The sequence below is a fragment of the Manis javanica genome, chromosome 4, assembly GCF_040802235.1.
Source record: "Manis javanica isolate MJ-LG chromosome 4, MJ_LKY, whole genome shotgun sequence".
Classification (NCBI taxonomy): Eukaryota; Metazoa; Chordata; class Mammalia; order Pholidota; family Manidae; genus Manis; species Manis javanica.
The window spans coordinates 19,677,835-19,703,072 of NC_133159.1; the positions used below are offsets into that span (position 1 = coordinate 19,677,835).

Sequence of the window (25,238 nt, forward strand, 5' to 3'; positions counted from 1 at the left end):
CTGATACTGAAACTGTCCTCTTCTTACTAAGTATTTAGGGAACTTTTCTCTTCCCATAATTCCCACCTTCTTGGATTAGGACCAGAAGTCACAGAAGAGCCTTTAAGTTTGCTGTTCAACCATTTTGTTAGGAATGAATCTTGAAAATTCAGTCCTTAGCACATCATTACAGTGGGGTTTTGTTTCTAGTTAAGGCCTCTTGTCCTTTACTTGGAAGCTGCCACATTCAAGAGGGGATTAGGAGCTCGGCATGCATAAGAATGGGGTTCCCTGTGCCACTGGCTGGGATGAAAGGATGGGGCCAGGGCTTGGGGCATGAGACCCTAATAATAGTTTGTCCCCTGCTCCTCTAAGCCCTTTACAAAATCTTAATTAATTAACCCCCTGCAGCACTCCAGGGAGGGTTATATGTGGAACTTGAGAAATTGAGGCCAAAGGAGAAACACTGACGAGCTAAAAAACACATGTTAACACTTGGCAAGTTTGCTGACCTAATGAAAACTGAAGTTTTAAACATCTGGCTCCCCCTAAGGGAAGGGATATTTAGAGTCAAAGCTGACCGTGGAAGGTGCTACAAGTAGGAAACTACTACTGGGCTTCAGTAAATGGTCTTCCTGCAAAATTGGAAGTAACCGGTTAGGTTGAACCTTACTTTCCAGGTGTCAGCAGGACAGATGGAAAAACTTAAGACTATTCATGGGTGAGTTACTCATGGGGCTTTCTTTGATCGTGTTTGTTACAAGTAGCCCCTTCAGAAAGTGGAAGATAATCAATTGGCGTTTAACCAGTGTAATACCTCGTCCTGTTTCGCTTGATGAGATTGCAATCCAAACTGAAACAAACGCTCTTTGAAAATGTGTTTTTCCCTGTTCTTTTAATTTTGAGAAAGTTGAACTCCCAGTTAATTTTATGTAATGACTCAAATTCCTGCAGTGATTGTCCTTAAAAGTTTGGTAGAGCTAACGCCCTTGATTTACCCTTCAGGGTCAGTGGATGGCCTTCCTGTTTGCTACTCTATTCGTTCTTATAACAGTTTGGAGTTTCTTTGAGTAGGTCCTAAGAATCTGCAAATCCTAACATCTGAATACCTTAAATCAGCACAAAATGGACGTCTGTGGGTTGTGACCGGAGCTAGGAACTTCCCAAACGATCAAATACACTAAAATCAGAAAACAGTAAAAAATAATTTTAAATGACTGTTGTAACTAGGGCTATAAATCCCATTTCTAATGCCTTTCCCCACTTCTCAGTACTAAGCGGCCACCAGCGGCTGGCAAGTCCTTGCATTTCTGAGGTTAGGGAACCCCCAAAAGTCCGTGTAGCGGAACCCGCGTGAGGCCTCTCAGTCTGGGCATAAAAACCCCACCGCCCATCCCCATCCAATGGGCCCGACCTCGGCTACTCCAGCTGGGTCCCCAGCACGTGGCCTGTAGCCCGGCTGCCCACTCCGTTCCGGACGCGTCACAGCCCCTTCTCCCTGCCCCGGGGAGAATAAATTTCGTCCCGGAAAGCTCGCACCTCCCCTCCAGCCCGCAGACACAGGGCAGAGCCCCGCCCCCTGAGTGACGGAAGGGGGCGTGCTCCCGCGCCCAACGATGACGTGTCCTTCCAGCGCCAGGGCGTAAGGAAGTGTTGGCCCACTGGAGCAGTTGGCAGGAGCCCGCTGGAGCCGAGCAGTGGCAGGATTCAGTTGATGAACGAGAAGAGAGAGGTGACTGGGAGGGAAGGCAGCTAAGGGAGGGACAGAGGGGACGGTGGAAGAGACAAGTGAAGGAACAGCTAATTGGGAGTAGGAGATAACGGGTGGGACAACTGAAGGGTTTAGTGACCTCCAGCACAGACAATGGGAACCGGCCTGCGGGAAGATGAAGGAAGAAGCTGGGAAGGATCAGGATGTAGGCACTATGATGTGGCAGGAAGCCGACTTACATGTTAAGAAGAAATCAGTGTAGATTCCAAGGAAAACGGATTGGAAGCAAGGTCCACCAAGCCAGGAGAACCAAGGAAAAACCTCCGCATTGGAAGCCCCATTGGGTCATAAGCTACGATAGTTGAAGCATTAGAAGCTTAGACCAGTATCTTTGGACACTAATGTTGGCGGCTCTGTACAGTCCAGGTGAATTCCTACAAGTCAGGTCCTGTTTGCAAAGGTCTAGTTTCCTTTTTTTTTTCCTTTTCTTATTTTCTTTTTTTTAAAATCCAAGCCCACCTGGCTGCTGTCTTTTTGGTTTGGGCTCATCCTCTGCCAGGCAAGAACTATGTCATGGATCAAGGAAGGAGAGCTGTCACTCTGGGAGCGGTTCTGTGCCAACATCATAAAGGTGAGCAGTGGCCCACAGCACAGTTATGTGGTTAGTTGGATAATCTTGTATCAAATTTATTACTGAAATTACATAATCAATGATGTTGAGTGGTTTAGCAATGGGACCAAAGAGTCTTAGAACTGCAAGATAACCTACAGGTCTACATTTCTGGCAGATTATTGTTCTGACTTTCACATTTTCAGGAAGCCCAGGACCTCCCAAAATCATTGGGCAGCATAGACTGTTAGGTCTTCCTTATAGAGAACTGAAATTTGTTCCCTGGAACTTTGACCTATTCCTAGTACTGTCCCCTGGATTCAGATAAAATAATCTTTCCTTGATGTGGCAGTAGAGCATTGTAGTTAAGAGTTTGGGCTCTGGAAGCAGACAAACATGAGTGAAAGTCCTATCACTTATTAACTATGTGACTTTATATGGTTGTTTTGAGGATTAAATGAAACATACATCTACCTTTGAAGACTATAGTCATTCTTTTTCCTACCACTCCCTCTTGCTTTCCCAAATCTTCCTTCGGTTTTTTTCTCTAGGAATCATATCAGTATGTCCTCTGCATGTTTGAGATTGAAGCCAGTCAGCCTCGTTTTGTTTTTCAACCACAGGCTGTCAAGCAGGGCAGAGCAGTGAATTTATGAACTAGCAAGCCTCATGCCCATACAAATAGCAAGTGATCTCAGGCTAGGCCAGGAAATGGAAAGTATCTCCTCAGGGAACCACTACATTCAAGTGTTGGGAAGAGCCAGCTGCATGACTTTGACTGGAATTTTTCTAGAGGCTTCATGTGGAAGACTAAAGCAGAAGATTTCCCAGTAAGAGAAATTAAGCTAAATGTGAATTTTTGCTGTGGGTGAAAATAAAAGGCTACTCTAAGCCAGATGAGAGGTTTTGTTTGGTCCCCAAAATCTTTTTTTTATTTGCTTTGAAATGATTCCTGACTTCTATGTTTTTATAAAAACCCTGGTGCTTGGTGTCTCTTGTATAATTAGAAGATCCAGCAACTTTGGGCTCCTTTTTCTGTGTGGAAGCAATCAGATAGAGCTGAGGAGTAGATTCCTCTTCTGTGTGGAGGATGCCTCTCCATTTGCCCACACCCATCAGTATCCTTCCTGTGCCTTTCAGTTGGAGACTAACAAAACCAAGGTGGTAGATAAAAGCATTTGGCTAAAAGATGAATTCTGAAAGCACACAGACCTCACTTTGAGTCCTCACTTTGCCTCTTATTAGCTGTGTGACTTGTGCAAGTCACTTGACCTCTCTGAGCCTCATTTTTTTCACCTATAAAATGAAAATACTACTTTATAGGTTTGTATGAAAAAAAAAACAAGATGAAGTCTAAAAAGTCTAGCATAATACCTGGCATGTAGTAAGTGCTCCATAAACATATAAATAAAGTCTTTAATACCCATTTAGCTCAGTAAGTGCAAAATACCAAATTCCCTTCCTCAGGGCTTTTATCACATAACTCAAGCCTATCAGCTTGGAGTACAGGGTCTCCCTCTGTCCCTGAAGCATAAGTGATGTGTTCACCATTTATCTTCTTACAGGCAGGCCCGATGCCCAAACACATCGCTATTATAATGGATGGGAATCGTCGCTATGCCAGGAAGTGCCAAGTGGAGCAGCAGGAGGGCCACTCACAGGGCTTCAACAAGCTGGCTGAGGTGGGTGTGGTGTCATGACCCAGGGTGAACAGTCTGTGGTTTATAGCTAGAAAACCAGGCCTTGAGTTTGTGTTTTGAGAGAGTTTTTATAGCTCTTTGTTTTATTGCTTGCTTACTAGCTATCGTTCCCGTATCAACATTAACAAAAAATTTAATTGTCCAGTGAATCATCACAAGATATTAGAAATAAGAACAAAATTGCTCCCTCTTACCACCTTACTAAGTCAACAGTTTATCTTTTTCTGTGCCTTATCCCAGTCCTTATAGTATATTGCTTATTGATTTAACACTTATAAATTATTATAGCTTCAATACATTAGTTTTACTTGACATTTTGGCATGTATTTTTCTAGGTTAATTTATATATAGCCTTTCTAATGATATGTTTTAATGACTGAAGAATATTTTATCATGAGGACCCTATGTGATTTGTTTAGCTACTAAAACTATTATTGGACATTATAAATAGTACTTCATTAGAACAAATCCTTAGAAGTGGCATTTCTGGAGCACAGGTAGGGTGACTACCTATCCTGGTTTGCGTGACTGAGTAGTTTCTCAGGACAGGCCTTTTCGTGCTTAAACTGGGAAAGTGCCAGACAATCTGGGACATCACTCTAAACAAATGGATGTTTCATATTGCAAATTGGAAAACATCAAATTTAACCATAAAAATGGACTATGTCAGTCTTTGTAAAACTAACTTTAGAAGAATGGAAAATGGTCTGTAGCCCACAGATTTCAGCTTCCTGGCACATGAACGTAGCCTGATGCCAAGGCAGTGATATTTTTTGCCTCCAATGAATGGCTGGAAGGCTCTCTCCAACACTGTGTGGAGGTTTGTTGATTCAAGTTTCTCTTGTATGACTAAGTAAGAGGCAGTTTTGCCCAGGTACTGCAAACCGCAGTCACCTAGAACTCCTTGGCACCCGTGCTCTGCCACTCCCTGGTTCTGTGACCTGCAATGAGTCATACAGATTCCCTTTGCCTTAATTTCTTCATCTGTAAAATGGAGAGAGTGATGATCTCTGCCTCAGGAGATTGTATGAGATTAAACAAGATGGCACAATGAAAAGCATATGGCACAAGACCTGGCATAAAGAAGTGCTAAAGAAAATGAAGCTGTTGTTATTAGCAGCTATGTGGACTGAGGTCAGTGGTGGGTTCTGACCCAGATGTGCCAGCCAAGGTGGCTGTCCTGTAAAGCCTATAGGTCCTGAGTTGTTCAGGTGCCAGGGTGTTTCGGGTAATTTTCCTAAGGTGGCATTGAATTGGTTTGTGTGTGTGCCTATTAGCCACTCCCTGGTTCTGTGACCTGCAATGAGTCATACAGATTCCCTTTGCCTCGGTTTCTTCATCTGTAAAATGGAGAGAGTGATGATCTCTGCCTCAGGAGATTATATGAGATTAAACAAGATGGCACAATGAAAAGCATATGGCACAAGACCTGACATAAAGAAGTGCTAAAGAAAATGAAGCTGTTGTTATTAGCAGCTATGTGGACTGAGGTCAGTGGTGGGTTCTGACCCAGATGTGCCAGCCAAGGTGGCTGTCCTGTAAAGCCTATAGGTCCTGAGCTATTCAGGTGCCAGGGTGTTTCAGGTAATTTTCCTAAGGTGGCATTGAATTGGTTTGTGTGTGTGCCTATTAAGGGATTAGAAAGGCAGCTCTTCAGCTTTGTTTCTTTAGTTCTGTTTGAATGCCTTCTCTCCTACCTTTAACCTCCAAGCTTCCCATCTCAGCACTGTTATTCTTGGCTCCATTTTGTCTTCCACCTTTAGTGGGACTGGGTGAGAGCAGCCTCAAAGGACCAAGTTTAAGGGTGAGCTTCACTTTTTTTTTCACTGAAGTGTACTTTCAGTATAGTGAGATGCACAGCTATGGATTTGGACATTGGCATTTCTGTATCTGATGCATACCCCTGTCAAAGCAGAAAACATTTCCATCTCTCCAGAAAGTTCCCTTGTGCCCTTTCTCAGTCAAACCCTGGCCCACCTCCTCTTCCCCACAGCCACTGTTCTATCACTATAGATCAATTTTCGTGTTCTAGAACTTCATATGGTGGATTCATGCAGTAAAGTTATGAACTTTTGACATTTTTTTTGACTCTTTGAACCTCAGTTTTATCATTTATAAAGTAGGCATGAAAAGAATAAGGCCATTCTCAAGAGGATGTTTAAAGAATCAAATAATGTATTTGCCAATTTATGTGCTACACAGCTGAGCAGTTTTTACTTTTATTGTTATAACTCATCAGCCTCTTAGTCTAACAGAATAATGAAGTTATGCTGTGAGTAATACCTATTGTGTTTTTATATTGTTTTTTAGCCACCTTGGGAGGGATGGACTGTGATCTCATTTTACAGATAAGAAGTCTTCGGCCCAGAGAGCTTAAATGATTTGCTTATAGTCACATAGCAAGTGCATGATGGAATCAGGGACTAAAACCTGGATCTTTACTCTCAGTGAAGAGTTCCTTCAAGTAAACTGCAACAGCATCAAGCATGGTACTACTCATGAAGTTCACATTTTAGTTTCTCAAGTGGTGGTTTTCTGCTTACTTGATTCATTGTTCTGACAGAAGCACTGGTGTTACAGTAGCTCTACCCAGTTTGAGGAGGAAAAATGTCTGTGTCTCACCTCCAACACTGAGGGCCAAGGCACCTCTTAGTTCCCTTCCCTCTCTTCTAGCTCCTTGCTTTTTCCCCTCTCAGACTCTGCGCTGGTGTTTGAACCTGGGCATCTTAGAGGTGACGGTCTACGCATTCAGCATTGAGAACTTCAAACGCTCCAAGAGTGAGGTAGACGGGATAATGGATCTGGCCCGGCAGAAGTTCAGCCGCTTAATGGAAGAACAGTAAGATGCTGTCAGAAAGGAGAATGCGTTTTTCCACCCCCTCTAACCTTACCCTAACCCCCAATTCTCTAATCTGAGGCTTATTTAAGGAACACTTAACGCTTTTAATGTTAGGTGTCTGATGGCAAATATGGAAAGCCAGCTTTTCTTTCCTTCTTTCTTTTTTAAGGGGGTGTTATTTGAAGATAAAGTTATTTCACAGATTTCAAAAAGTAGTACAGCCAGCCTCAAGCAAAACTGAAACCAAGAATTGAAATCCGTTAGGTAGAGCATCTTCATACATTTACTTTCGTCTCTCTGAAGACCAGATTTCTCTGCTTCAAGAGAGCTGCCCAGAATGAACTAAATCCTTTATTTGTCCCATCTTAGATCAAATTTCTACCCCATGACTAATACATTGTGACTAGGGAAGTAGAAATGACATTGAAAAGTCATTTTCTGCTGTGCAGTCATCCTAACAAGTTACTATCTCCACAGCGTAGTCTCTTGGAAGGGACTGGATGATGTGTAAGAGGCCTTTATGAGGAAGAGTCAGTACCACTCTTAGCTATACTAGGTTTAAGCTTAGCCTAGGGAGCAAGCCAGAGAGGGACGAAGAGGAAGTTTGATTGAGATTGTTTGCTTCGAAGTGTGGAACCGTCTCTTGCCAGGCCTGCCCCAAAGTCTTCATTACAACTGTTCTCTCCCAGCTCTTCTCCACACTAGAACCAGGAAGATGAGAGAATAGAGAGCCCTAGAGCTCCAGTAGAGCTGGGCCTAGAACAGTTCTGTCATTTCAGTTCCTGTGTGTGTCGGGATGGTGGGCAGGGTAGCCAGGCTTTTCTCTGTCCATGTTAAGATGCTGGGATTCGGGGCACAGACATTGCTACCTGGTGCCTAGCAGAGCCTGTGTGGCTCAGAGTTCACACCCATGAGGCTGGGGATAGAGGTGAGGGGCACAGTCCAGTGTTCAAATTCTGTACTTCACACAAAGCTTACCTTTTATAGTGCTTATACTGCGTGTCAGGCCCTGAGCCTAACATGTATTCTTATTTAATATTCACATTATCTTGTATGAAAGATTGTTATCCCAATTGTAGGGAGAAGGAAAGTAGAAAACCAGAGAAGTTTAGGTATATATCCTGGATCACACAACTATCAGACAGGCAGAGCCAAGACAGACAGGATCGTTCTGACTCCAGAGCTGAGCTCTTGTCTGCAACACCAAATAGGAAACAGAAGGTAATATTAGTTCCTGAAAGACCAAAAATGCATGGCAGTAGAGGTACTACTAAGGTCACTGTAATCAGTCATTAGTAGAGAAGATGGTCTTAGGTTGGATAGAGCAGGAAGAAACCTTACAGTGGTTTTCCAACAATGTGCCACAGAACACGAGGGCTCTGAAGAGTGGGCGTTCAAAGAACCCTGAGGAAAAGGGTGTGGGGTGCTGCTTTGCATTTACCTATTTTTTTTTTTTTGAGAGGGCATCTCTCATATTTATTGATCAAATGGTTGTTAACAACAATAAAATTTTGTATAGGGGACTCAATGCACAATCATTAATCAACCCCAAGCCCAATTTTTGTCAGTCTCCAATCTTCTGAAGCATAATGAACAAGTTCTTACATGGTGAAGAAATTCTTCCATAGTGAATAAGTTCTTACATGGTGAACAGTACAAGGGCAGTCATATCACAGAAACTTTCGGTTTTGATCACGCATTATGAACTATAAACAATCAGGTCAAATATGAATATTCGTTTGATTTTTATACTTGATTTATATGTGAATCCCACATTTCTCCCTTATTATTATTATTATTATTATTTTTAAATAATGCATTTACCTATTTTTTATATTGGGCTTCTGTTTAAGATTTGATTTGAAGAAAGAGTTCTTCAGCTAAAAGAAGGTTGGAAAACCCCTGGCCTAGTTCAGTTTCATCAGTTGGGAAACTAAACCCCTTAGAGAAGAGAAAGGCCTGCCTGTGGTCACATAGCTAGCTAGTGACAGAGCCACACTGGGAGCCCAGATCTCCTAGCCAGGGCTTTGTAGGAGCTCCTACTCTATAGACCTCTCTGAAGTCTGTGTCTGATGTCTGAGAATAAACACATTCAGTGCTTTTATCTCACTCAACACAAGCCTACGTGGAGAGTATGGCAGGGATGCTTATCGCCCCCAGTGTGCAGGGTAAAGGGAACTAGGCTCAGAGAGGCAAGGTGGTTAAACGAGGCCAACTAGTAAGTGGTGGCGCTGGGACTTGAATCTAGGTATTCTTTTTCAGATTTTGCTTTGATTTTAGTAAACATTTGTCTACTGTAGCTCCAGTTAGTTCCCAAAAGTAGGTGATTAGATCTTGCTTGGGAAATGTGATTAAGGGTTATAGGGTGGGTAGTTTGTGGGTGTGGCCTTCAGCTTTAGATCAGAGTTCTCCAGGACCTGTCAGATCCCCCCATCCTACAGTATATTTCTTGTTATTAAGCTACCATTATTCCAAACATTAGTTGTTCAGTTACTCTTTAGCATTCCCAGGGGAGAAAAGCTGCTTGGGTAACAGTGGATTTGTGCTCAGAGTTTGGGAGTTTCTGTATGGAGGCAGTGTAATGTCGTGGGTAAGAGGATAGGCTCCAGAACCAGACTCCCTAGTTCATGTTCTGGCTCTCCACTCACCAACTATCCGATCTTAAGCAAGTTACCTAACCTCCCTGTGCCTCAGTTTTCTCATCTATAAGAGGGGAATGATAGTCGTGTCTGCCTCAAAGGTTGGTATAAGGATGGACTGTATTGATGCACATTAAGCACTTTAGACCAGTGCGTGACACTTAGTAAACATATCATTAACATTCAGTGTAGCTATTATTATCGTATTTCACCAGAAGACATAACTGATAATATAGCTCCTGCCCTTGAGTTTATTCACTTATCAAAATGGGACATAGCACAGAATATGTAAAATGCAACTTTTCAACAAGGACACATGATCAGGCACACCTGGGTTTCTGTCCTGATAGAGCACCTGATGGCTCTATGACCTCGGGCAATCCCTATCTGACAATCCCATCTGAAACTCAGTTTCCTGCTGTAGAGTGGGGAATGTAGTGAGCTCCTTTCAGAGTTGTTGAAGGGGGGCAGTGAAATAAGACATGTATAATAGTGCCTTATGCACAGGAGCGCACTCAAAAACTAGTAGAGTATTATCACCTCTCCAGCTCGGCAGACTCTGTCCCAACCCTCTCTCTTTTTCCTGATCAGGGAGAAACTGCAGAAGCATGGGGTATGTATCCGGGTCCTAGGTGATCTACATTTGTTGCCTTTGGATCTCCAGGAGTTGATTGCACAAGCTGTGCAGGCCACCAAGAACTACAACAGGTAGGCTTCGGATTTCCCTTTAGGGACCTGTATCAATCTTTGACTGCCTGATAGCTTTAGGGAGATATCCTGGGCCTTTTGTGATCTGCATTTGGTATAGTGGGGCAAGAGGGGATGGTTTGGGATGTTTATAGACTTCCTCCTAACTACAGGGCAGACTGCAGGTGGTTCTGCAATCCCATTTGTGTGTGTATACTTAAACATACAGTTTCTCGTCTTTGTGTTTTTTCATGTGCCTACCCCCAGATGTGTATGTATGTATGTGTGCATATGCACATGTGTATATACATATATGTTTTTATTTTTTTGCCTTGACGGGGAAGGGTTGGGAATGCAGCAGGTCTCATCCCTGTCTCTGAAGACAGATCCTTCAAGAAATACTTTTTTTTTGGTCCCATGCTTTTAACCCATGGATAGGATGACCTTGAGAGGTTATGCAGATGCGGAGGGGAACAGAGTTCAATAATCCAAGCTTCATTATATGTGGTTTTGGAATATAATATGTATTTGGCAGTGGATTTGTTTTGCATCAAATTTCCTTCCTATTCTCCTTTGCTTCTGTTAATATCACAGTGGATTCACATCCTCTGAAAGCTGGTTAGTGGTAGAAGGGAAAAGGTTTAGGAGGGTAATAAAAGTCATTTAGTATTTGTCTTACTACCAAATTAATAACATGTTTATTCCAAAAATCTTCAGAAAACACAAAAAATTCATAATCTCACCTTTCAGAGGTATCCATAGTTAACATTTGATGTGTTTGTTCTTCCAGGGAAGGAGTGCTTTATATCAGTGACTCCAGTCCTGAGTCCCTGGCCTTCTTCAGTGAATTACTCTGTTTGTCCCTTCTCAGGTGTTTCCTGAATGTCTGCTTTGCATACACGTCCCGTCATGAGATCAGCAATGCTGTGAGAGAGATGGCCTGGGGAGTGGAGCAGGGCCTGCTGGATCCCAGGTATCCCTAGTTGTTCAGCATGGTCACTGGTAGGGAAAACAGGCATTTACCAAACCATAAAATCTCTCCTAAGCCATGTACTTGGGCCAGAAGCCAAATCAAGGGTGCATGTGGAAAGATTTTGGGGGAATGATCACCCACAGAGAGATTCAGATTTGCTTCTTACAACCTGCTTCAGAATTTCTGTGTTCACACACCAAGAAGCCCCAGAAGACCAGTATAGCAGATAGCAAGACTGTGGCATTCAGTAAAAAATGATGCCCTCCTGGCCCTTTGACAATGTTTTTCTAAAGTTGAGATTTTAGGAATGCCGCTTGTTGGGGTATAGTCCTGTTGGTCTCACTTTATAGTTTCATACAAGGTAGTTATTTTTCAAAAAAGAAAATTAATCATCATTAGAAACTTAGTGGAATCCTAATTATTTGAGGTGGGAGAGACTTTAGAAATCATATATCCATTCAGTCCCTCCCATGCTATTATTAATCTTTGGTAATAATATTATAAACTAATTATAGCAGTGGTAAAATAAAGAAGCAAAAATAATGCAGAAAATATGCCTTGTTCTGTATGAAGTCATTAATGTCATATGGGAGAGATACAAGTCTCCATTTTAAAGATGAGAAAACTGAGCTCAGCATTGAAATGACTTCCTCAAGTTCATTCCGCTAGTGGGTGCCAGAGATGGGACTCATTTGAAGCTGTTTGATTCCAGGGTTCTTGTCTTTTACTTCTGTTAAATGGGATTGTGGTACCCAGAAATTTTTCTGATTCCCTTCTTGGGTGTTATTTGATTTACCTGGGAAACTAAACTAAAAATTGAGATGTTCCTCAGTGAGAGTGGAATTAGATAAGAAGAAAAGGAGAGTTTTTAAGGCTATTTTATGAATCCCTGTCATCCCCAATAGCTGAGGGATCTTTCAGTGCCACATAGTTCATTCATTTAATCATTCATTCAGTCAACAAGTATTTTTTAAGTCCCACTTAAAGACCAGGCTCATTGCTGTGCATAGGGGATACAGTGATAAGAATAAAAAGACATACTTCCTGCTCTCATGAGCTCTGGAAAGGGAAACAGACATTGATCATGATTATGCAAATTAGCATAAAATTATAATGGTGATAAATGCTATAAAAGCATTGATGCATGGCACAAAAAGAATTTATAAGAGCAATAGACCTGGTAGGGAATGATCTCCTGAGGAAACAAGTGACCTAGGAAGGGGAAATAAGCAGTAACTGGAGAAAGAGGTAGGAGTGTTAGGAGCTTGGCTACAAAAAGCCTGTTGGAATAATTCAACTACCTTAGAAGGGAGCTTGGCTTGTCATAGTGGTGGTAGAATAGATCAAATAGATTGCATCAAGAGCTACAAAGTAAATAAAAATCAAGGGGACTTGATACCGACTCTGGGAAAAGGATGTGTTATGAGTGACTCAAGGGTTTTTGACTTATAAAACAGTGGGTAGCTGTGGTGCCCTTCACTATACTAGGGAACCCAGAGAGAGGATCCAGTTTGACAAGGAAGGTCAGAAATTTGGTTTGAGATACACTGTAGCTATTGAACATAGATGTCAGGTTGACTGTTGAGAGGGAGATGTAGGGACTGGAGATATCAGCTTGGAAGACATCTGTGTGTAAGTGGTAACTGAAACAGAGGGCACAAGAAAGCTAAAGAGAGTCTAGAGTGAGAAGAGAGGGCCGACAATGGAGTTTTGAGGAACTCTTAAGTTTTACTAGCTGGGTAAAGGAGAATGGGCCTCAAGGAAAAAAAGACCATGAACAACCAGGAAGTAAGAAGAAAACCAGGCAGTGGGTATTACAGAAGCCAGGGAAAAAAAGGGAATTTGTTGGTGTAGGGAGGGGCCTGGGCACTGGTGGGAGCAAGAGTGTTCAAGAGCCATAGAGACATCAATTCGGATATGGATTGAAATTAACTGTTGAGGGAAAACTTAAGATGTTGGTTTAGCTGGCAGGGTGGGTCTGGACAGGAAGATGAGATATATAAGTAGCTAAAGGGTATATAAGTAGTGCAAGTTATTGGTAATTTTCTGATTCTTGGCTTGGTGATTTCATAGTTGTTCATTATTTTATTGTGCTTTATAACTAATGTTTTATATAAACTTTTGTATGAATGAAATAATAAATTAAAAATAACAAGGGACAAATGTTTGTGCTAGAAAGAAAGACAGCTGTTTACAAGCAGGTTGAATATGAATCCATGCCTAGAATTAGAACTCTGATCTTAATCCTAGTTCAGCAGGCTTTATACTCATACCACATTGCAATAACTACTCAGGGAGCTTGGTGTTCAGTTCACACTGTGCTAATCAGAGCCTGAGGTGGTGCTCTTTACATTATTCAAATTTAGACAAATCTGCATTTGTAACCGAGTCAGTGAGTCAATCACAATGAAGCTCTACCCTTCCATAGCTAGAGTTTTCCTATTTTTTCATCACTACCATTCAACTCATTTTCCTTTCTTCCAGGGTATTTTTTTGCTAACAGTCGTATTAATAGATTGGTTTTTGAGCCCAGACTTATAGAAAAAAAGACTTATGAGCACAAAGAATATTTAATAAACTCTCTTTCACTCAGTGACCTTGATCAGGTCACTTGGCACCCCCCCACCTTAGGTCTCTGTATTCCTCTTTAAAACAATAGTGTCAATAATTGCTGGAGAGATTAAAGATGGCGGTGTGAGAGGTGGGACAAAGGCTTCCTACTAAAACCGCATATAATATGAAAATACAATTAATACAACTAATCCTGAGAGAGCAACAGGAAAGGACTGCGCCAGACTGCACACACCTGGAGAAAAGAGCAGACCTCACAGAACAGGGTAATGTACCAGGGCTGTGGCCCGGCAGGACCCAAGCCCTTCCCCAACCCCAGCTCACCAGCGGGAGGAAAGGAAACTGAGCAGGGAGGGAGTGGAGGCCTGGGACTGCTGAATACCTAACTCCGGAGATCTGCTCTGGGAGCACAAACATACATTTCATGGTGCTTTCATGGTACTCTCATGATTATGGGGTTGGAAAGCTAAGAATTCCTGGAGAGACAGAGATTCCAGCCGCTTGTGGAAAGCAGGGATCCATATCCGGCTGCTCTGGGACAAAAGCTTATACCTGTGTGCTTGGCCCACTGGTTCAGGCAGTGGAGACAGGCACAGCAGCCGGGAAGCAGGAAACAGCTCTTTCCTCCCCGCAGGCACCAATACCACTCCCCTGCGGCCCCCAACATTGCTTCAGGGGCTGAGCAGCTCCAGAGTAGAGTTTCTGGACACAAGAGGGCGCCATACACAAATATGAAAGGCCAAAGGAACCTGGTCCAGAGTAAAATTAATATAACCCCTGAGAAAGATGACATGGACCTTATGACTCTTCCTGAGAGGGATTTCAAAATAAAAATCATTAACATGCTAATGGAGGTACAGAAAGATATTCAAGAACTCAGGAATGAATTCCAGTCAGTGATCCAACCATTGAAGAGCACAATGGAGGGTATTAAAAGCAGATTGGATATGGTGGAGGAGACTATAAATGAAATAGAAACCAGAGAAGAGGAATACAAAGAAGCTGAGGCACAGAGAGAAAAAAAGGATCTCTAAGAATGAAAGAATATTGAGAGAGCTGTGTGACCAATCCAAATGGAACAATATTCACATTATAGGGATACCAGAAGAAGAAGAGAGAGAGAAAGGGATAGAAAGTGTCTTTGAGGAGGTAATTGCTGAAAAGGTCCCCAATCTGGGGAAGGAGATAGTCTCTCAGGCCATGGAGTACCACAGATCTCCCAACACAAGGGACTCAAGGAAGACAACACCAAGACATACAGTACTTAAAATGGCAAAGATCAAGGATAAGGACAGACTGTTAAAATCAGCCAGAGAGAGAAATAAGATAATGTACAAAGGAAAGCCCATCAGGCTATCATCAGACTTCTCAGCAGAAACCTCAGGGAGTGGCATGATGTATTTAATGCAATGAAGCAAAGGGCCTGGAACTAAGATTACTTTATCTGGCAAGATTATCATTTAAATTTGAAGGAGGGATTAAACAATTTCCAGATAAGCAAAAGCTGAGAGAATTTACCTCCCACAAACCATCTCTACAGTCTATTTTGGAGGGACTACTATAGATGGAAGTGTTCCTAAGGTTTAATATCTGTCACCAGAGGTAATAAAACCACAGTAAAAAAGTAGAACAGCTAATTACTAAGAAAATGCAAAATTAAATTAACTATCCCCAAAGTCAATGAAGGAATAGACAAACAGTACAGAATATGAGACCTAATATATAAAGAATGGAGGAGGAAGAAAAAGGAGGAGAAAAGAACAGAACCCTTAGATTCTGTTTGTAATAGCATATTAAGTGAGTTAAGTTAGACTCTTAGATAGTAAGGAAGTTAACCTTGAACCTTTGGTAACCATGAATCTAAAGTCTGCAATGGCATTAAGTACACACCTATCGATAATCATCCTTAAATGTAAGTGGACTGAATGCACCAATCAAAAGACATAGCGTCACTGAATAGATAAAAAACAAGACCCGTCTACATGCTGCTTACAAGAGACTCACTTTAAACCCAAAGACATACACAGACTAAAAGTGAAGAGATGGAAAAAGATGTTTCATGCAGCTAATAGAGAGAAAAAAGCAGGAGTTGTAGTACTTGTATCAGATAAAATAGACTTAAAAACAAAGTCACAAGAGACAAAGAAGGACATTACATAATGATAAAGGGGTCAATCCAACAAGAAGGTATAACCATTATAAATATCTATACTCCCAACACAGGAGCACCTACATATGTGAAACAAATACTAACTGAATTAAAAGGGGAAATGGAATGCAATGCATTCATTCCAAGAGACTTCAACACTCCACTCACTCTGAAGCACAGATCAACCAGACAGAAAATAAGTAAGGACACAGAGGCACTGAACAACACATCAGAACAGATGGACCTAACAGACATCTACAGAACTCTATACACAAAAGGAGCAGAATACACATTCTTCTCAAGACACATGGAACATTTTCAAGAATAGATTATATACTAGACCACAAAAAGAGCCTCAGTAAATTAAAAAAGATTGAAATTGTACCAACCAGTTTCTCAGACCACAAAGGTATGAAACTAGAAATAAATTACACAAAGAAAATGAAAACTCCCACAAACACATGGCGGCTTCACAACGTGCTCCTAAATAACCAATGGATCAATGACCAAATAAAAACAGAGATCAAGCAATATATGGAGACAAATGACAACAATAATTCAACACCACAGAATCTGTGGGACACAGCCAAGGATGTACTAAGAGGAAAGTATACTGCAATACAGGCCTACCTCAGGAAAGAAGAACAATCCCATATAAGCAGTCTAAACTCACAATTAATGAAACTAGAAAAAGAAGAATAAATGAGGCCTAAAGTTAGTAGAAAGAGGGACATAATAAAGATTAGAGCAGAAATAAATAAAATCAAGAAGAATAAAACAATAGAAAGAATCAACAAAAGCAAGAGCTGGTTCTTCGAGAAAATAAACAAAATAGATAAACCCCTAGCCAGACTTATCAAGATAAAAAGAGAGTCTACACACATAAACAGAATCAGAAATGAGAAAGTAAAAATCACTACGGACACCACAGAAATATAATGAATTTTTAGAGAATACTATGAAAAATTATATGCTACCAAACTGGATAACCTGGAAGAAATGGACAACTTTCTAGAAAAATACAACCTTCCAAGGATGACCAAGGAAGAAACAGAAAATCTGAACAGACCAATTACCAGCAATGAAATTGAACTGGTAATCAAAAAACTACCTAAGAGCAAAACTCCTGGTCCAGATGGCTTCACCGGTGACTTTTATCAAACATTTAGTGAAGACCTAATACCCATCCTCCTTAAAGTTTTCCAAAGATTAGAAGAAGAGGGAATACTTCCAAACTCATTCTGTGAGGCCAGCATCACTCTGATACCAAAACCAGGCAAAGACACCACAAAAAAAGAAAATTATAGACCAATATCTCTGATGAACATAGCTGCAAAAATACTCAACAAAATATTAGCAAACCGAATTCAAAAATACATTAAAAAAATCATCCAACATGATCAAGTAGGACTTATTCCAGGGATGCAAGGATGATACAACATTTGAAAATCCATCAACATCATCCACCACATCAACAAAAAGAAGGACAAAAACTACATGATCATCTCCATGATGCTGAAAAAACATTCAACAAAATTCAACATCTATTCATGATAAAAACTCTCAACAAAATGAGTATAGAGGGCAAGTACCTCAACATAGTAAAGGCCATATATGACAGACCCATAGCCAATATCATACTTAACAGCAAGAAGCTGAAAGCTTTTCCTTTAAGATCAGGAACAAGACAAGGATACCCACTTTCCCCACGTCTATTCAACATAGTACTGGAGGTCCTAGCCATGGCAATCAGGCAACACAAAGAAATAAAAGGCAACCAGATTGGCAAGGAAGAAGTCAAACTGTCCCTGTTTGAAGATGACATGATATTATACATAAAAAATCCTAAAGACTCCACTCCAGAACTACTAGATCTAATATCTAGTTGCAGGATACAAAGTTACAAGACACAAAATTAATACACAGAATCTGTGGCTTTCCTATACACTAACAATGAACTAGCAGAAAGAGAAATCAGGAAAACAATTCCATTCACAGTTGCATCAAAAAGAATAAAATACCTAGAAATAAACCTAACCAAGGAAGTGAAAGACCTATACCCTGAAAATTACAAGACACTCTTAAGAGAAATTAAAGAAGATACCAATAAATGGAAACTCATCCCATGCTCATGGATAGGAAGAATTAATATTGTCAAAATGGCCATCCTGCCTTAAGCAATCTGTAGATTCAATGCAATTCCTATCAAAATACCAACGGCATTCTTCAACGAACTAGAGCAAATCATTCTAAAATTCATATGGAACCACAAAAGACCTCAAATAGCCAAAGCAATTCTGAGGAGGAAAAATAAAGCTGGAGGCATTACACTCCCCAACTTCAATCTCTACTACAAAGCCACAGTAATCAATACAATTTGGTACTGGCACAAGAACAGACCCACAGACCAATGGAACAGACTAGAGAGCCCTGATATAAACCCAACCATATGTGGTCAATTAATATATGATAAAGGAGCCATGGATATACAATGGGGAAATGACAGCCTCTTCAAGAGCTGGTGTTGGCAAAACTGGACAGCTACATGTAAGAGAATGAAACTGGATTACTGTTTAATTCCATACACAAAAGAAAACTCGAAATGGATCAAAGACCTCAATCTAAGTCATGAAACCATAAAACTCTTAGAAGACAACATAGGCAAGCATCTCCTGAATATAAGCATGAGCAACTTCTTCCTGAATGCATCTCCTCAAGCAAGGGAAACAAAAGCAAAAATTTACTCATGGGACTACATCAAACTAAAAAGTTTCTGTATGGCAAAGGACACCATCAACAGAACAAAAAGGCATCCTACACTATGGGAGAACATATTTGTAAATGACATATCCGACAAGGGGTTAACATCCAAAATATATAAAGAACTCACACGACTCAACACCCAAAAACTAAACTACCTGATTAACAAATGGGCAGCAGATATGAAGAGAGAGTTCTCCAAAGAAGAAATTCAGATGGCCAACAGACACATGAAAAGATGCTCCATATCACTAATCATCAGGGAAATGCAAGTTAAAACCACAATGAGATATCACCTCACACCAGTAAGGATGGCCAGCATTGAAAAGACTAAGAACAATAAATGCTGGCGAGGATGTGGAAAAGGGGAACCCTCCTACACTGCTGGTAGGAATGTAAGCTAGTTCAACCATTGTGGAAAGCAATATGGAGGTTCCTCAAAAATTTAAAAATAGAAATACCATTTGACCTGGGAATCCCACTCCTTGGAATTTACCCAAAGAATACAACTTCTCAGATTCAAAAAGACATGCACCCCTATGTTCATCGCAGCACTTTTTACAATAACCAAGATATGGAAGCAACCTCAGAGTCCGTCAGTAGATGAATGGATAAAGAAGATGTGGTACATATGCACAATGGAATATTATTCGGCCATAAGAAAGAAACAAATCCTACCATTTGCAACAACATGGATGGAGCTACAGGGTATTATGCTCAGTGAAATAAGCCAGGAGGATTTTCCTCTTTTGTGGATTATAACAATGAAGCAAAACTGAAGGAACAAAATAGCAGCAGATTCAGAGACTCCAAGAATGAACTAGTGGTTACCAAAGGGGAGGGGTGTGGGAGAGTGGGTGGGGAGGGAGGGAGAAGGGGATTGAGGGTATTATATTTAGTACACATGGTGTGGAGGATCACAGGGAGAACAGTGTAGCACAGAAAGCACATAGTGGATCTGTGGCATCTTACTACAGTGACAGACAGTGACTGCATTGGGGTATGGGTGGGGACTTGATAATATGGGTGAATGTAGTAACCACATTGTTTTTTCATGTTAAACCTTCATAAGAGTGTATATCAATCATACCTTAAGAAAAATAAATAATAATAAAAATAATAATAATAATTGCTAAGGTTTACTGAGCATTTACTCTTTGCCATGCTAAGTACTGCATGCATATATTTCATTTACTGTTTAGACAGAGCCTATGAGGTAGATATTACTTTTTTTCTGGTATCATTAAAATACAGTTACATGAACAACAATGTGGATACTAGATTCCTCCCATTATCAAGCCCCCACTACATACCCCATTACAGTCACTGTCCATCAGTGTAGTAAGATGCTATAGAATCACTACTTGTCTTTTCTGTGCTATACTGCCTTCCCCATGCCCGTCCCCTACATTATGTGTGCTAATTGTAATGCCCCCTTTTCCCCTTATCCCTCCCTTCCCACCCATATTCCCCCGTCCCTTTCCCTTTGGTAACTGTTCATTCTTGGGTTCTGTGAGTCTGCTGCTGTTTTTTTCCTTTAGCTTTTCTTTGTTCTTATACTCCACAGATGAGTGAAATCATTTGATAATTGTCTTACTCTGCCTGGCTTATTTCCCTGAGTGTCATACCCTCTAGTTCCATCAATGTTGTTGCAAATGCTAGGATTTGTTTTCTTCTTGTGGCTGAATAATATTCCATTGTGTATATGTACCACATCTTCTTTATCCATTCATCTACTGATGGACACTTAGGTTGCTTCCATTTCTTGGTTATTGTAAATAATGCTGCGATAAACATAGGGATGCATGTGTCTTTTTCAAACTGGGCTGCTGTATTCTTAGGGTAAATTCCTAGGAGTGGAATTCCGGGTCAAATGGTATTTCTATTTGTAGTTTTTTGAGGAACCTCCATACTGCTTTCCACAATGGTTGAACTAGTTTACATTCCCATCAGCAGTGTAGGAGGGTTCCCCTTTCTCCACATCCTCACCAGCATTTGTTGTTCCTATTCTTTTCTATGTTGACCATCCTAAGTGGTGTGAGGTGATATCTCAATGTGGTTTTAATTTGCATTTCTCTGATGATTAGCAATGTGGAGCATCTTTTCATGTGCTTGTTGGCCATCTGAATTTCTTATTTAGAGAAGTGTCTGTTCAGATCCTCTGCCCATTTTTTAATTGGATTATTTGCTTTTTGTTTGTTGAGGTGCATGAGCTCTTTGTGTTTTTGGATGTCAACCCCTTATTGGATTTGTCATTTATGAATATATTCTCCCATACTGTAGGATGCCTTTTTGTTCTACTTATGGTGTCCTTTGCTGTACAGAAGCTTTTTAGTTTGATATAGTCCCACTTGTTCATTTTTGCTTTTGTTTCCCTTGCCCAGGGAGGGAGAAGTTTTTTATGTTTATATTCAAGAGAATTTTGCCTATGTTTTCTTCTAAGAGTTTTATGGTTTCATGACTTATGTTCGGCTCTTTGATCCATTTCGAGTTTTCTTTTGTGTATGGAGTTAAACAGTAATCCAGTTTCATTCTTTTACATGTAGCTGTCCAGTTTTGCCAACACCAGCTGTTGAAGAGGCTCTCAGTTCCCCATTGCATATCCATGGCTCCTTTATCCTATGTTAATTCACCATATATGCTTGGGTTAATATCTGGACTCTCTATTCTGTTCCACTGATCTATGGTTCTGTTCTTGTGCCAGTACCAAATTGTATTGATTACTGTGGCTTTGTAGTAGAGATTGAAGTTGGGATGTAAGATCCCCCCTGCTTTTTTCTTCCTTCTTAGGATTGCTTTGGCTATTTGGGGTCTTTTGTGGTTCCATATGAATTTTAGAACTATTTGTTCCAGTTCATTGAAGAATGCTGTTGGTATTTTGATGGGAATTGCATTGAATCTGTAGATTGCTTTAGGCAGGGAGGCCATTTTGAGAATATTAATTCTTCCTACCCAAGAGCACGGGATGAATTTCCATTTATTAGTGTCCTGTTTAATTTCTCTTAAGAGTGTCTTATAGTTTTCAGGGTATAGCTCTTTCACTTCCTTGGTTAGATTTATTCCTAGGTATTTTATTCTTTTTGATGCAACTGTGAATGGAATTGTTTTCCTGATTTCTCTTTCTTCTAGTTCCTTGTTAGTGTATAGGAAAGCCACAGATTTCTGTGTATTAATTTTGTATCCTGCAACTTTGCTGAATTCAGATATTAGATTTAGTAGTTTTGGAGTGGAGTCTTTAGGTTTTTTTATGTACAATATCATGTCATCTGCAAACAGTGCCAGTTTTACTTCTTCCTTACTAATCTGGATGCCTTTTATTTCTTTGTGTTGTCTGATTGCTATGGGTAAGACCTCTAGTACTATGTTGAATAAAAGTGGGGAGAGTGGGCATCCTTGTCTTGTTCCTGATCTTAGAGGAAAAGATTTCATCTTCTCGCTGTCAAGTATGATGTTCGCTGTGGGTTTGTCATATAAGGCCTTTATTATGTTGAGGTACTTGTCCTCTGTACCCATTTTGTTGAGAGTTTTTATCATGAATCATGAATGGGTGTTGAATTTTGTCGAATGCTTTTTCAGCATCTGTGGAAATGATCATATGGTTTTGTCCTTATTTTTGATGTGGGGGTTTATGTCGATGGATTTTCAGAGATAGATACTATTTTTATCCCCATTTTAATGGTGAACATATTGAGACACCAAGAAGTTAAGTAATTTATCTAAGTTCATGTAGTTGGCAAAGTTTTGGGCTAGGATTTTAACCTGGCTCCAGAGCTGTGCTCTCAGTCACTATGGTATGCTGACTGCCATAGGAAGGTTGAAGTGAACAACAGTGCAGTATAAAAATAAAAGTTAATTAGTAATATTTATTGGATCTTACTGGAGTATGAGGCTGAGTTTATCACAAATATTCTCATTTAATTTTCATATAAAGTACTGACTATTCCTTCCTAATTACAACCCTTAAATAGAATTCGTGCCTCATATCGAATTTACCGAGTATCATAATTCCTCCAAGTGGTAAAGACACCTCAAGACAAATGCTGGGCATAGAAGCCACAGGGCATAAATCTGCAAAGAAGTAAAAAGCTAACCTTTTCAAACAATATGGCTTCTCTCTCACTTACCAACTTTACATCTCCCTGTATGACCCCGGAAGATGACTGGTTAGCCAGAGATAGGTAAGATTCCTCAAGGGAGGAACAACCTAAGATAGGCACAGTCGCAGGGGGGCCATCAGGTGAGAAATTGGGGATCAACAGTGGTGAAGTTTAGAACCTCACCCCCCCTGTTTTGAGAGAAATCTGCATCCGTGGATGTTTTATTGCCCTTGTCTAGCTCGGATTAGCACATAGTCTACAGGCACACACCTGATCATCTACAATTGCTCTCTTACAACACTAAACTATGTTTTCTACCTTTATCTTGCATCTACCTACCACTTCAGCATTTTATTAAAAATAAAAATAATAATAATAATAAAGGGAGAAATGTGGGATCCACATATAAATCAAGTATAAAAATCAAACGAATATTCATATTTGACCTGATTGTTTATAGTTCATAATGCGTGATCAAAACCGAAAGTTCCTGTGATGACTGCCCTTGTACTGTTCACCATGTAAGAACTTATTCAATATGTAAGAATTTGTTCACCATGTAAGAACTTGTTCGTTATGCTTCAGAAGATTGGAGACTGACGAGAATTAGGCTTGAGATGGATTAATGATTGTGCATTGAGCGTTGACTCCCCTATACAGAATTTTATTGTTGTTAACAACCATTTGATCAATAAATATGAGAGATGCCCTCTCAAAAAAAAAAAAAAAGTACTGACTATTATTTGCCCCGTTTTATAAGACCAATTAACAAAAGTTTAAAAAGATTACTTGACCTGCTCAAAGGCACATGTTACAAAATTGAAGAGCCTGGACTCCAGCTTAGGTCCATCTACCTCCAGAGTTCATGGTCTTTGCCATCTTTATCAACACTGAGAAATGTACTCTCCTGTTATCACAGGGCATATTTCTTTTGATCTCTCTACCTTCTAGAAAGAGTCTGCTTTTCCAAAATGGTACTGGGAACATACTAATATGTTTTTACTCTTCCTTTTTTTGTGATGCCAGGCCGTTCACCCTATTGTTGGTATTCAGCATTACCAGTCTGCCTTTCAGAGGCTGTTGCTATATATTCATTATAGGTTTTAAATTGATTTTATTTTTGGTTGGCCATTTCCAGAAATACATAGTTTATTAGGGAGGAGTCATTATCTTGAATACTTGTGCCCCTTTCCTTCCTGAAAACATGCTACTTTTTAAAAAATTGTGGTAAGATATACATACATTTTACTACTTTAACCATTTTTAAGTGTATAATTCTGTGGCATAAAGTGTGTAATTAACAACACCATTTCCAGGACTTTTTCATTATCCCACACAGAAATACTTCTTAAGAATATAACCTCACTCTAATATATACATATTCTTATAAAGGTCCTACATGTTCATTAGAGAAAATCTACAAACTATCGGATGTATAAAGATAAAGATTTAAATCTCCCAGGATCCCACCCTCAGCAACACCTGTGGCAACATTTTGATTTTATTTCCTTCTAGGTCTTCCTGTGTATCTATGTCTATGTGTGTGTATGTCTAATTAACTGTGTTGATTTTCCCCATCAGGTTGTGACAATGTCTATTACCTATGCTTGGGTTCTAGGTTTTTTGAAAGTACATTGTGAAAGACGTTTTTAGCCTATAAACTCCTCACATTCAGAAAACCAGTATGTCTGTATTTCTGAAATCTGTTTTCAGTTTATTCATTCGTTTACTTGAACACATGTTAAGTCTTTCTGTCCCAGAAAGGTCCTGTGCTAGAGGAACAGGAGTACAAAGATAAATGTGTCAAGGGGCTTGCCCTCAAGGGACTCACAATCTGGCTCCTGTACACAAAGAAGTAATCCATGGTGCTCTATGCCACTGTAATGGATGTGTTAGCAAGACCTAGTGTGAAAAAAGTAATGATCAGCTGTGGTTGGGCATTCAGCCAAAATCATCCTTTTAAAACACAAATCAAATTATGACATAAATATTTATAGCAGAAGAAATCACACTATGAAACAATTTATATCCTGAATCATGTTTTTGTTCACTTGGTGTTTACAATATGAGCATTTTTCTATATCCCCTATTTTTAATAATTCTTCATTATTTTTAATGGCTTCTGAATATATCTTGCCTTAATTTACTTAACCATTCTGCTATTTGTTGGTTATGTGAACTGTTCTTACTTTCTCCTTATTATAAATAATGCTACAGTGAAATACATGAATTTAACTCTTGCCTACATTCTGGATTGTTTCCTCAGGATCTAGTGCTGAATGTGTCCATTTCACCTGATTCTTACAAGATTTTTTAGAGAAAATATAAACTATTCTAATTTTATAGGTAAAAATTGGTATTTTACTTTTATTTAATAAAAATTATTTCTTAAAAGTCCTCATGTAGATAGCTAATGCCATTTAATGGGTTTTTATTGGCCAAAGCACAGATGTTCTATTTTCATTTTGTTAGTTTTATCTTTTCCCCTTTAGAGTTACCTCCTTTTTTAAGATAAGAATTCCA

General features: G+C 40.0%; 1 protein-coding gene across 2 annotated transcripts in view; it reads left to right on the plus strand.

Moving 5' to 3' along the window:
• Window positions 1-1,605: 1,605 nt before the first annotated feature.
• Window positions 1,606-25,238, plus strand: part of DHDDS (dehydrodolichyl diphosphate synthase subunit) — a 35,009-nt gene continuing 11,376 nt past the window's right edge. For both annotated transcript variants that reach the window (XM_037017828.2, XM_037017829.2), the window contains exons 1-6: window positions 1,606-1,711; window positions 2,205-2,321; window positions 3,866-3,982; window positions 6,697-6,839; window positions 10,070-10,186; window positions 11,037-11,138. In XM_037017828.2, coding sequence (XP_036873723.1) covers window positions 1,694-1,711; window positions 2,205-2,321; window positions 3,866-3,982; window positions 6,697-6,839; window positions 10,070-10,186; window positions 11,037-11,138 — 614 coding nt within the window. In that variant the 5' untranslated portion in view covers window positions 1,606-1,693. The remainder of the gene's footprint in view (window positions 1,712-2,204; window positions 2,322-3,865; window positions 3,983-6,696; window positions 6,840-10,069; window positions 10,187-11,036; window positions 11,139-25,238) is intronic.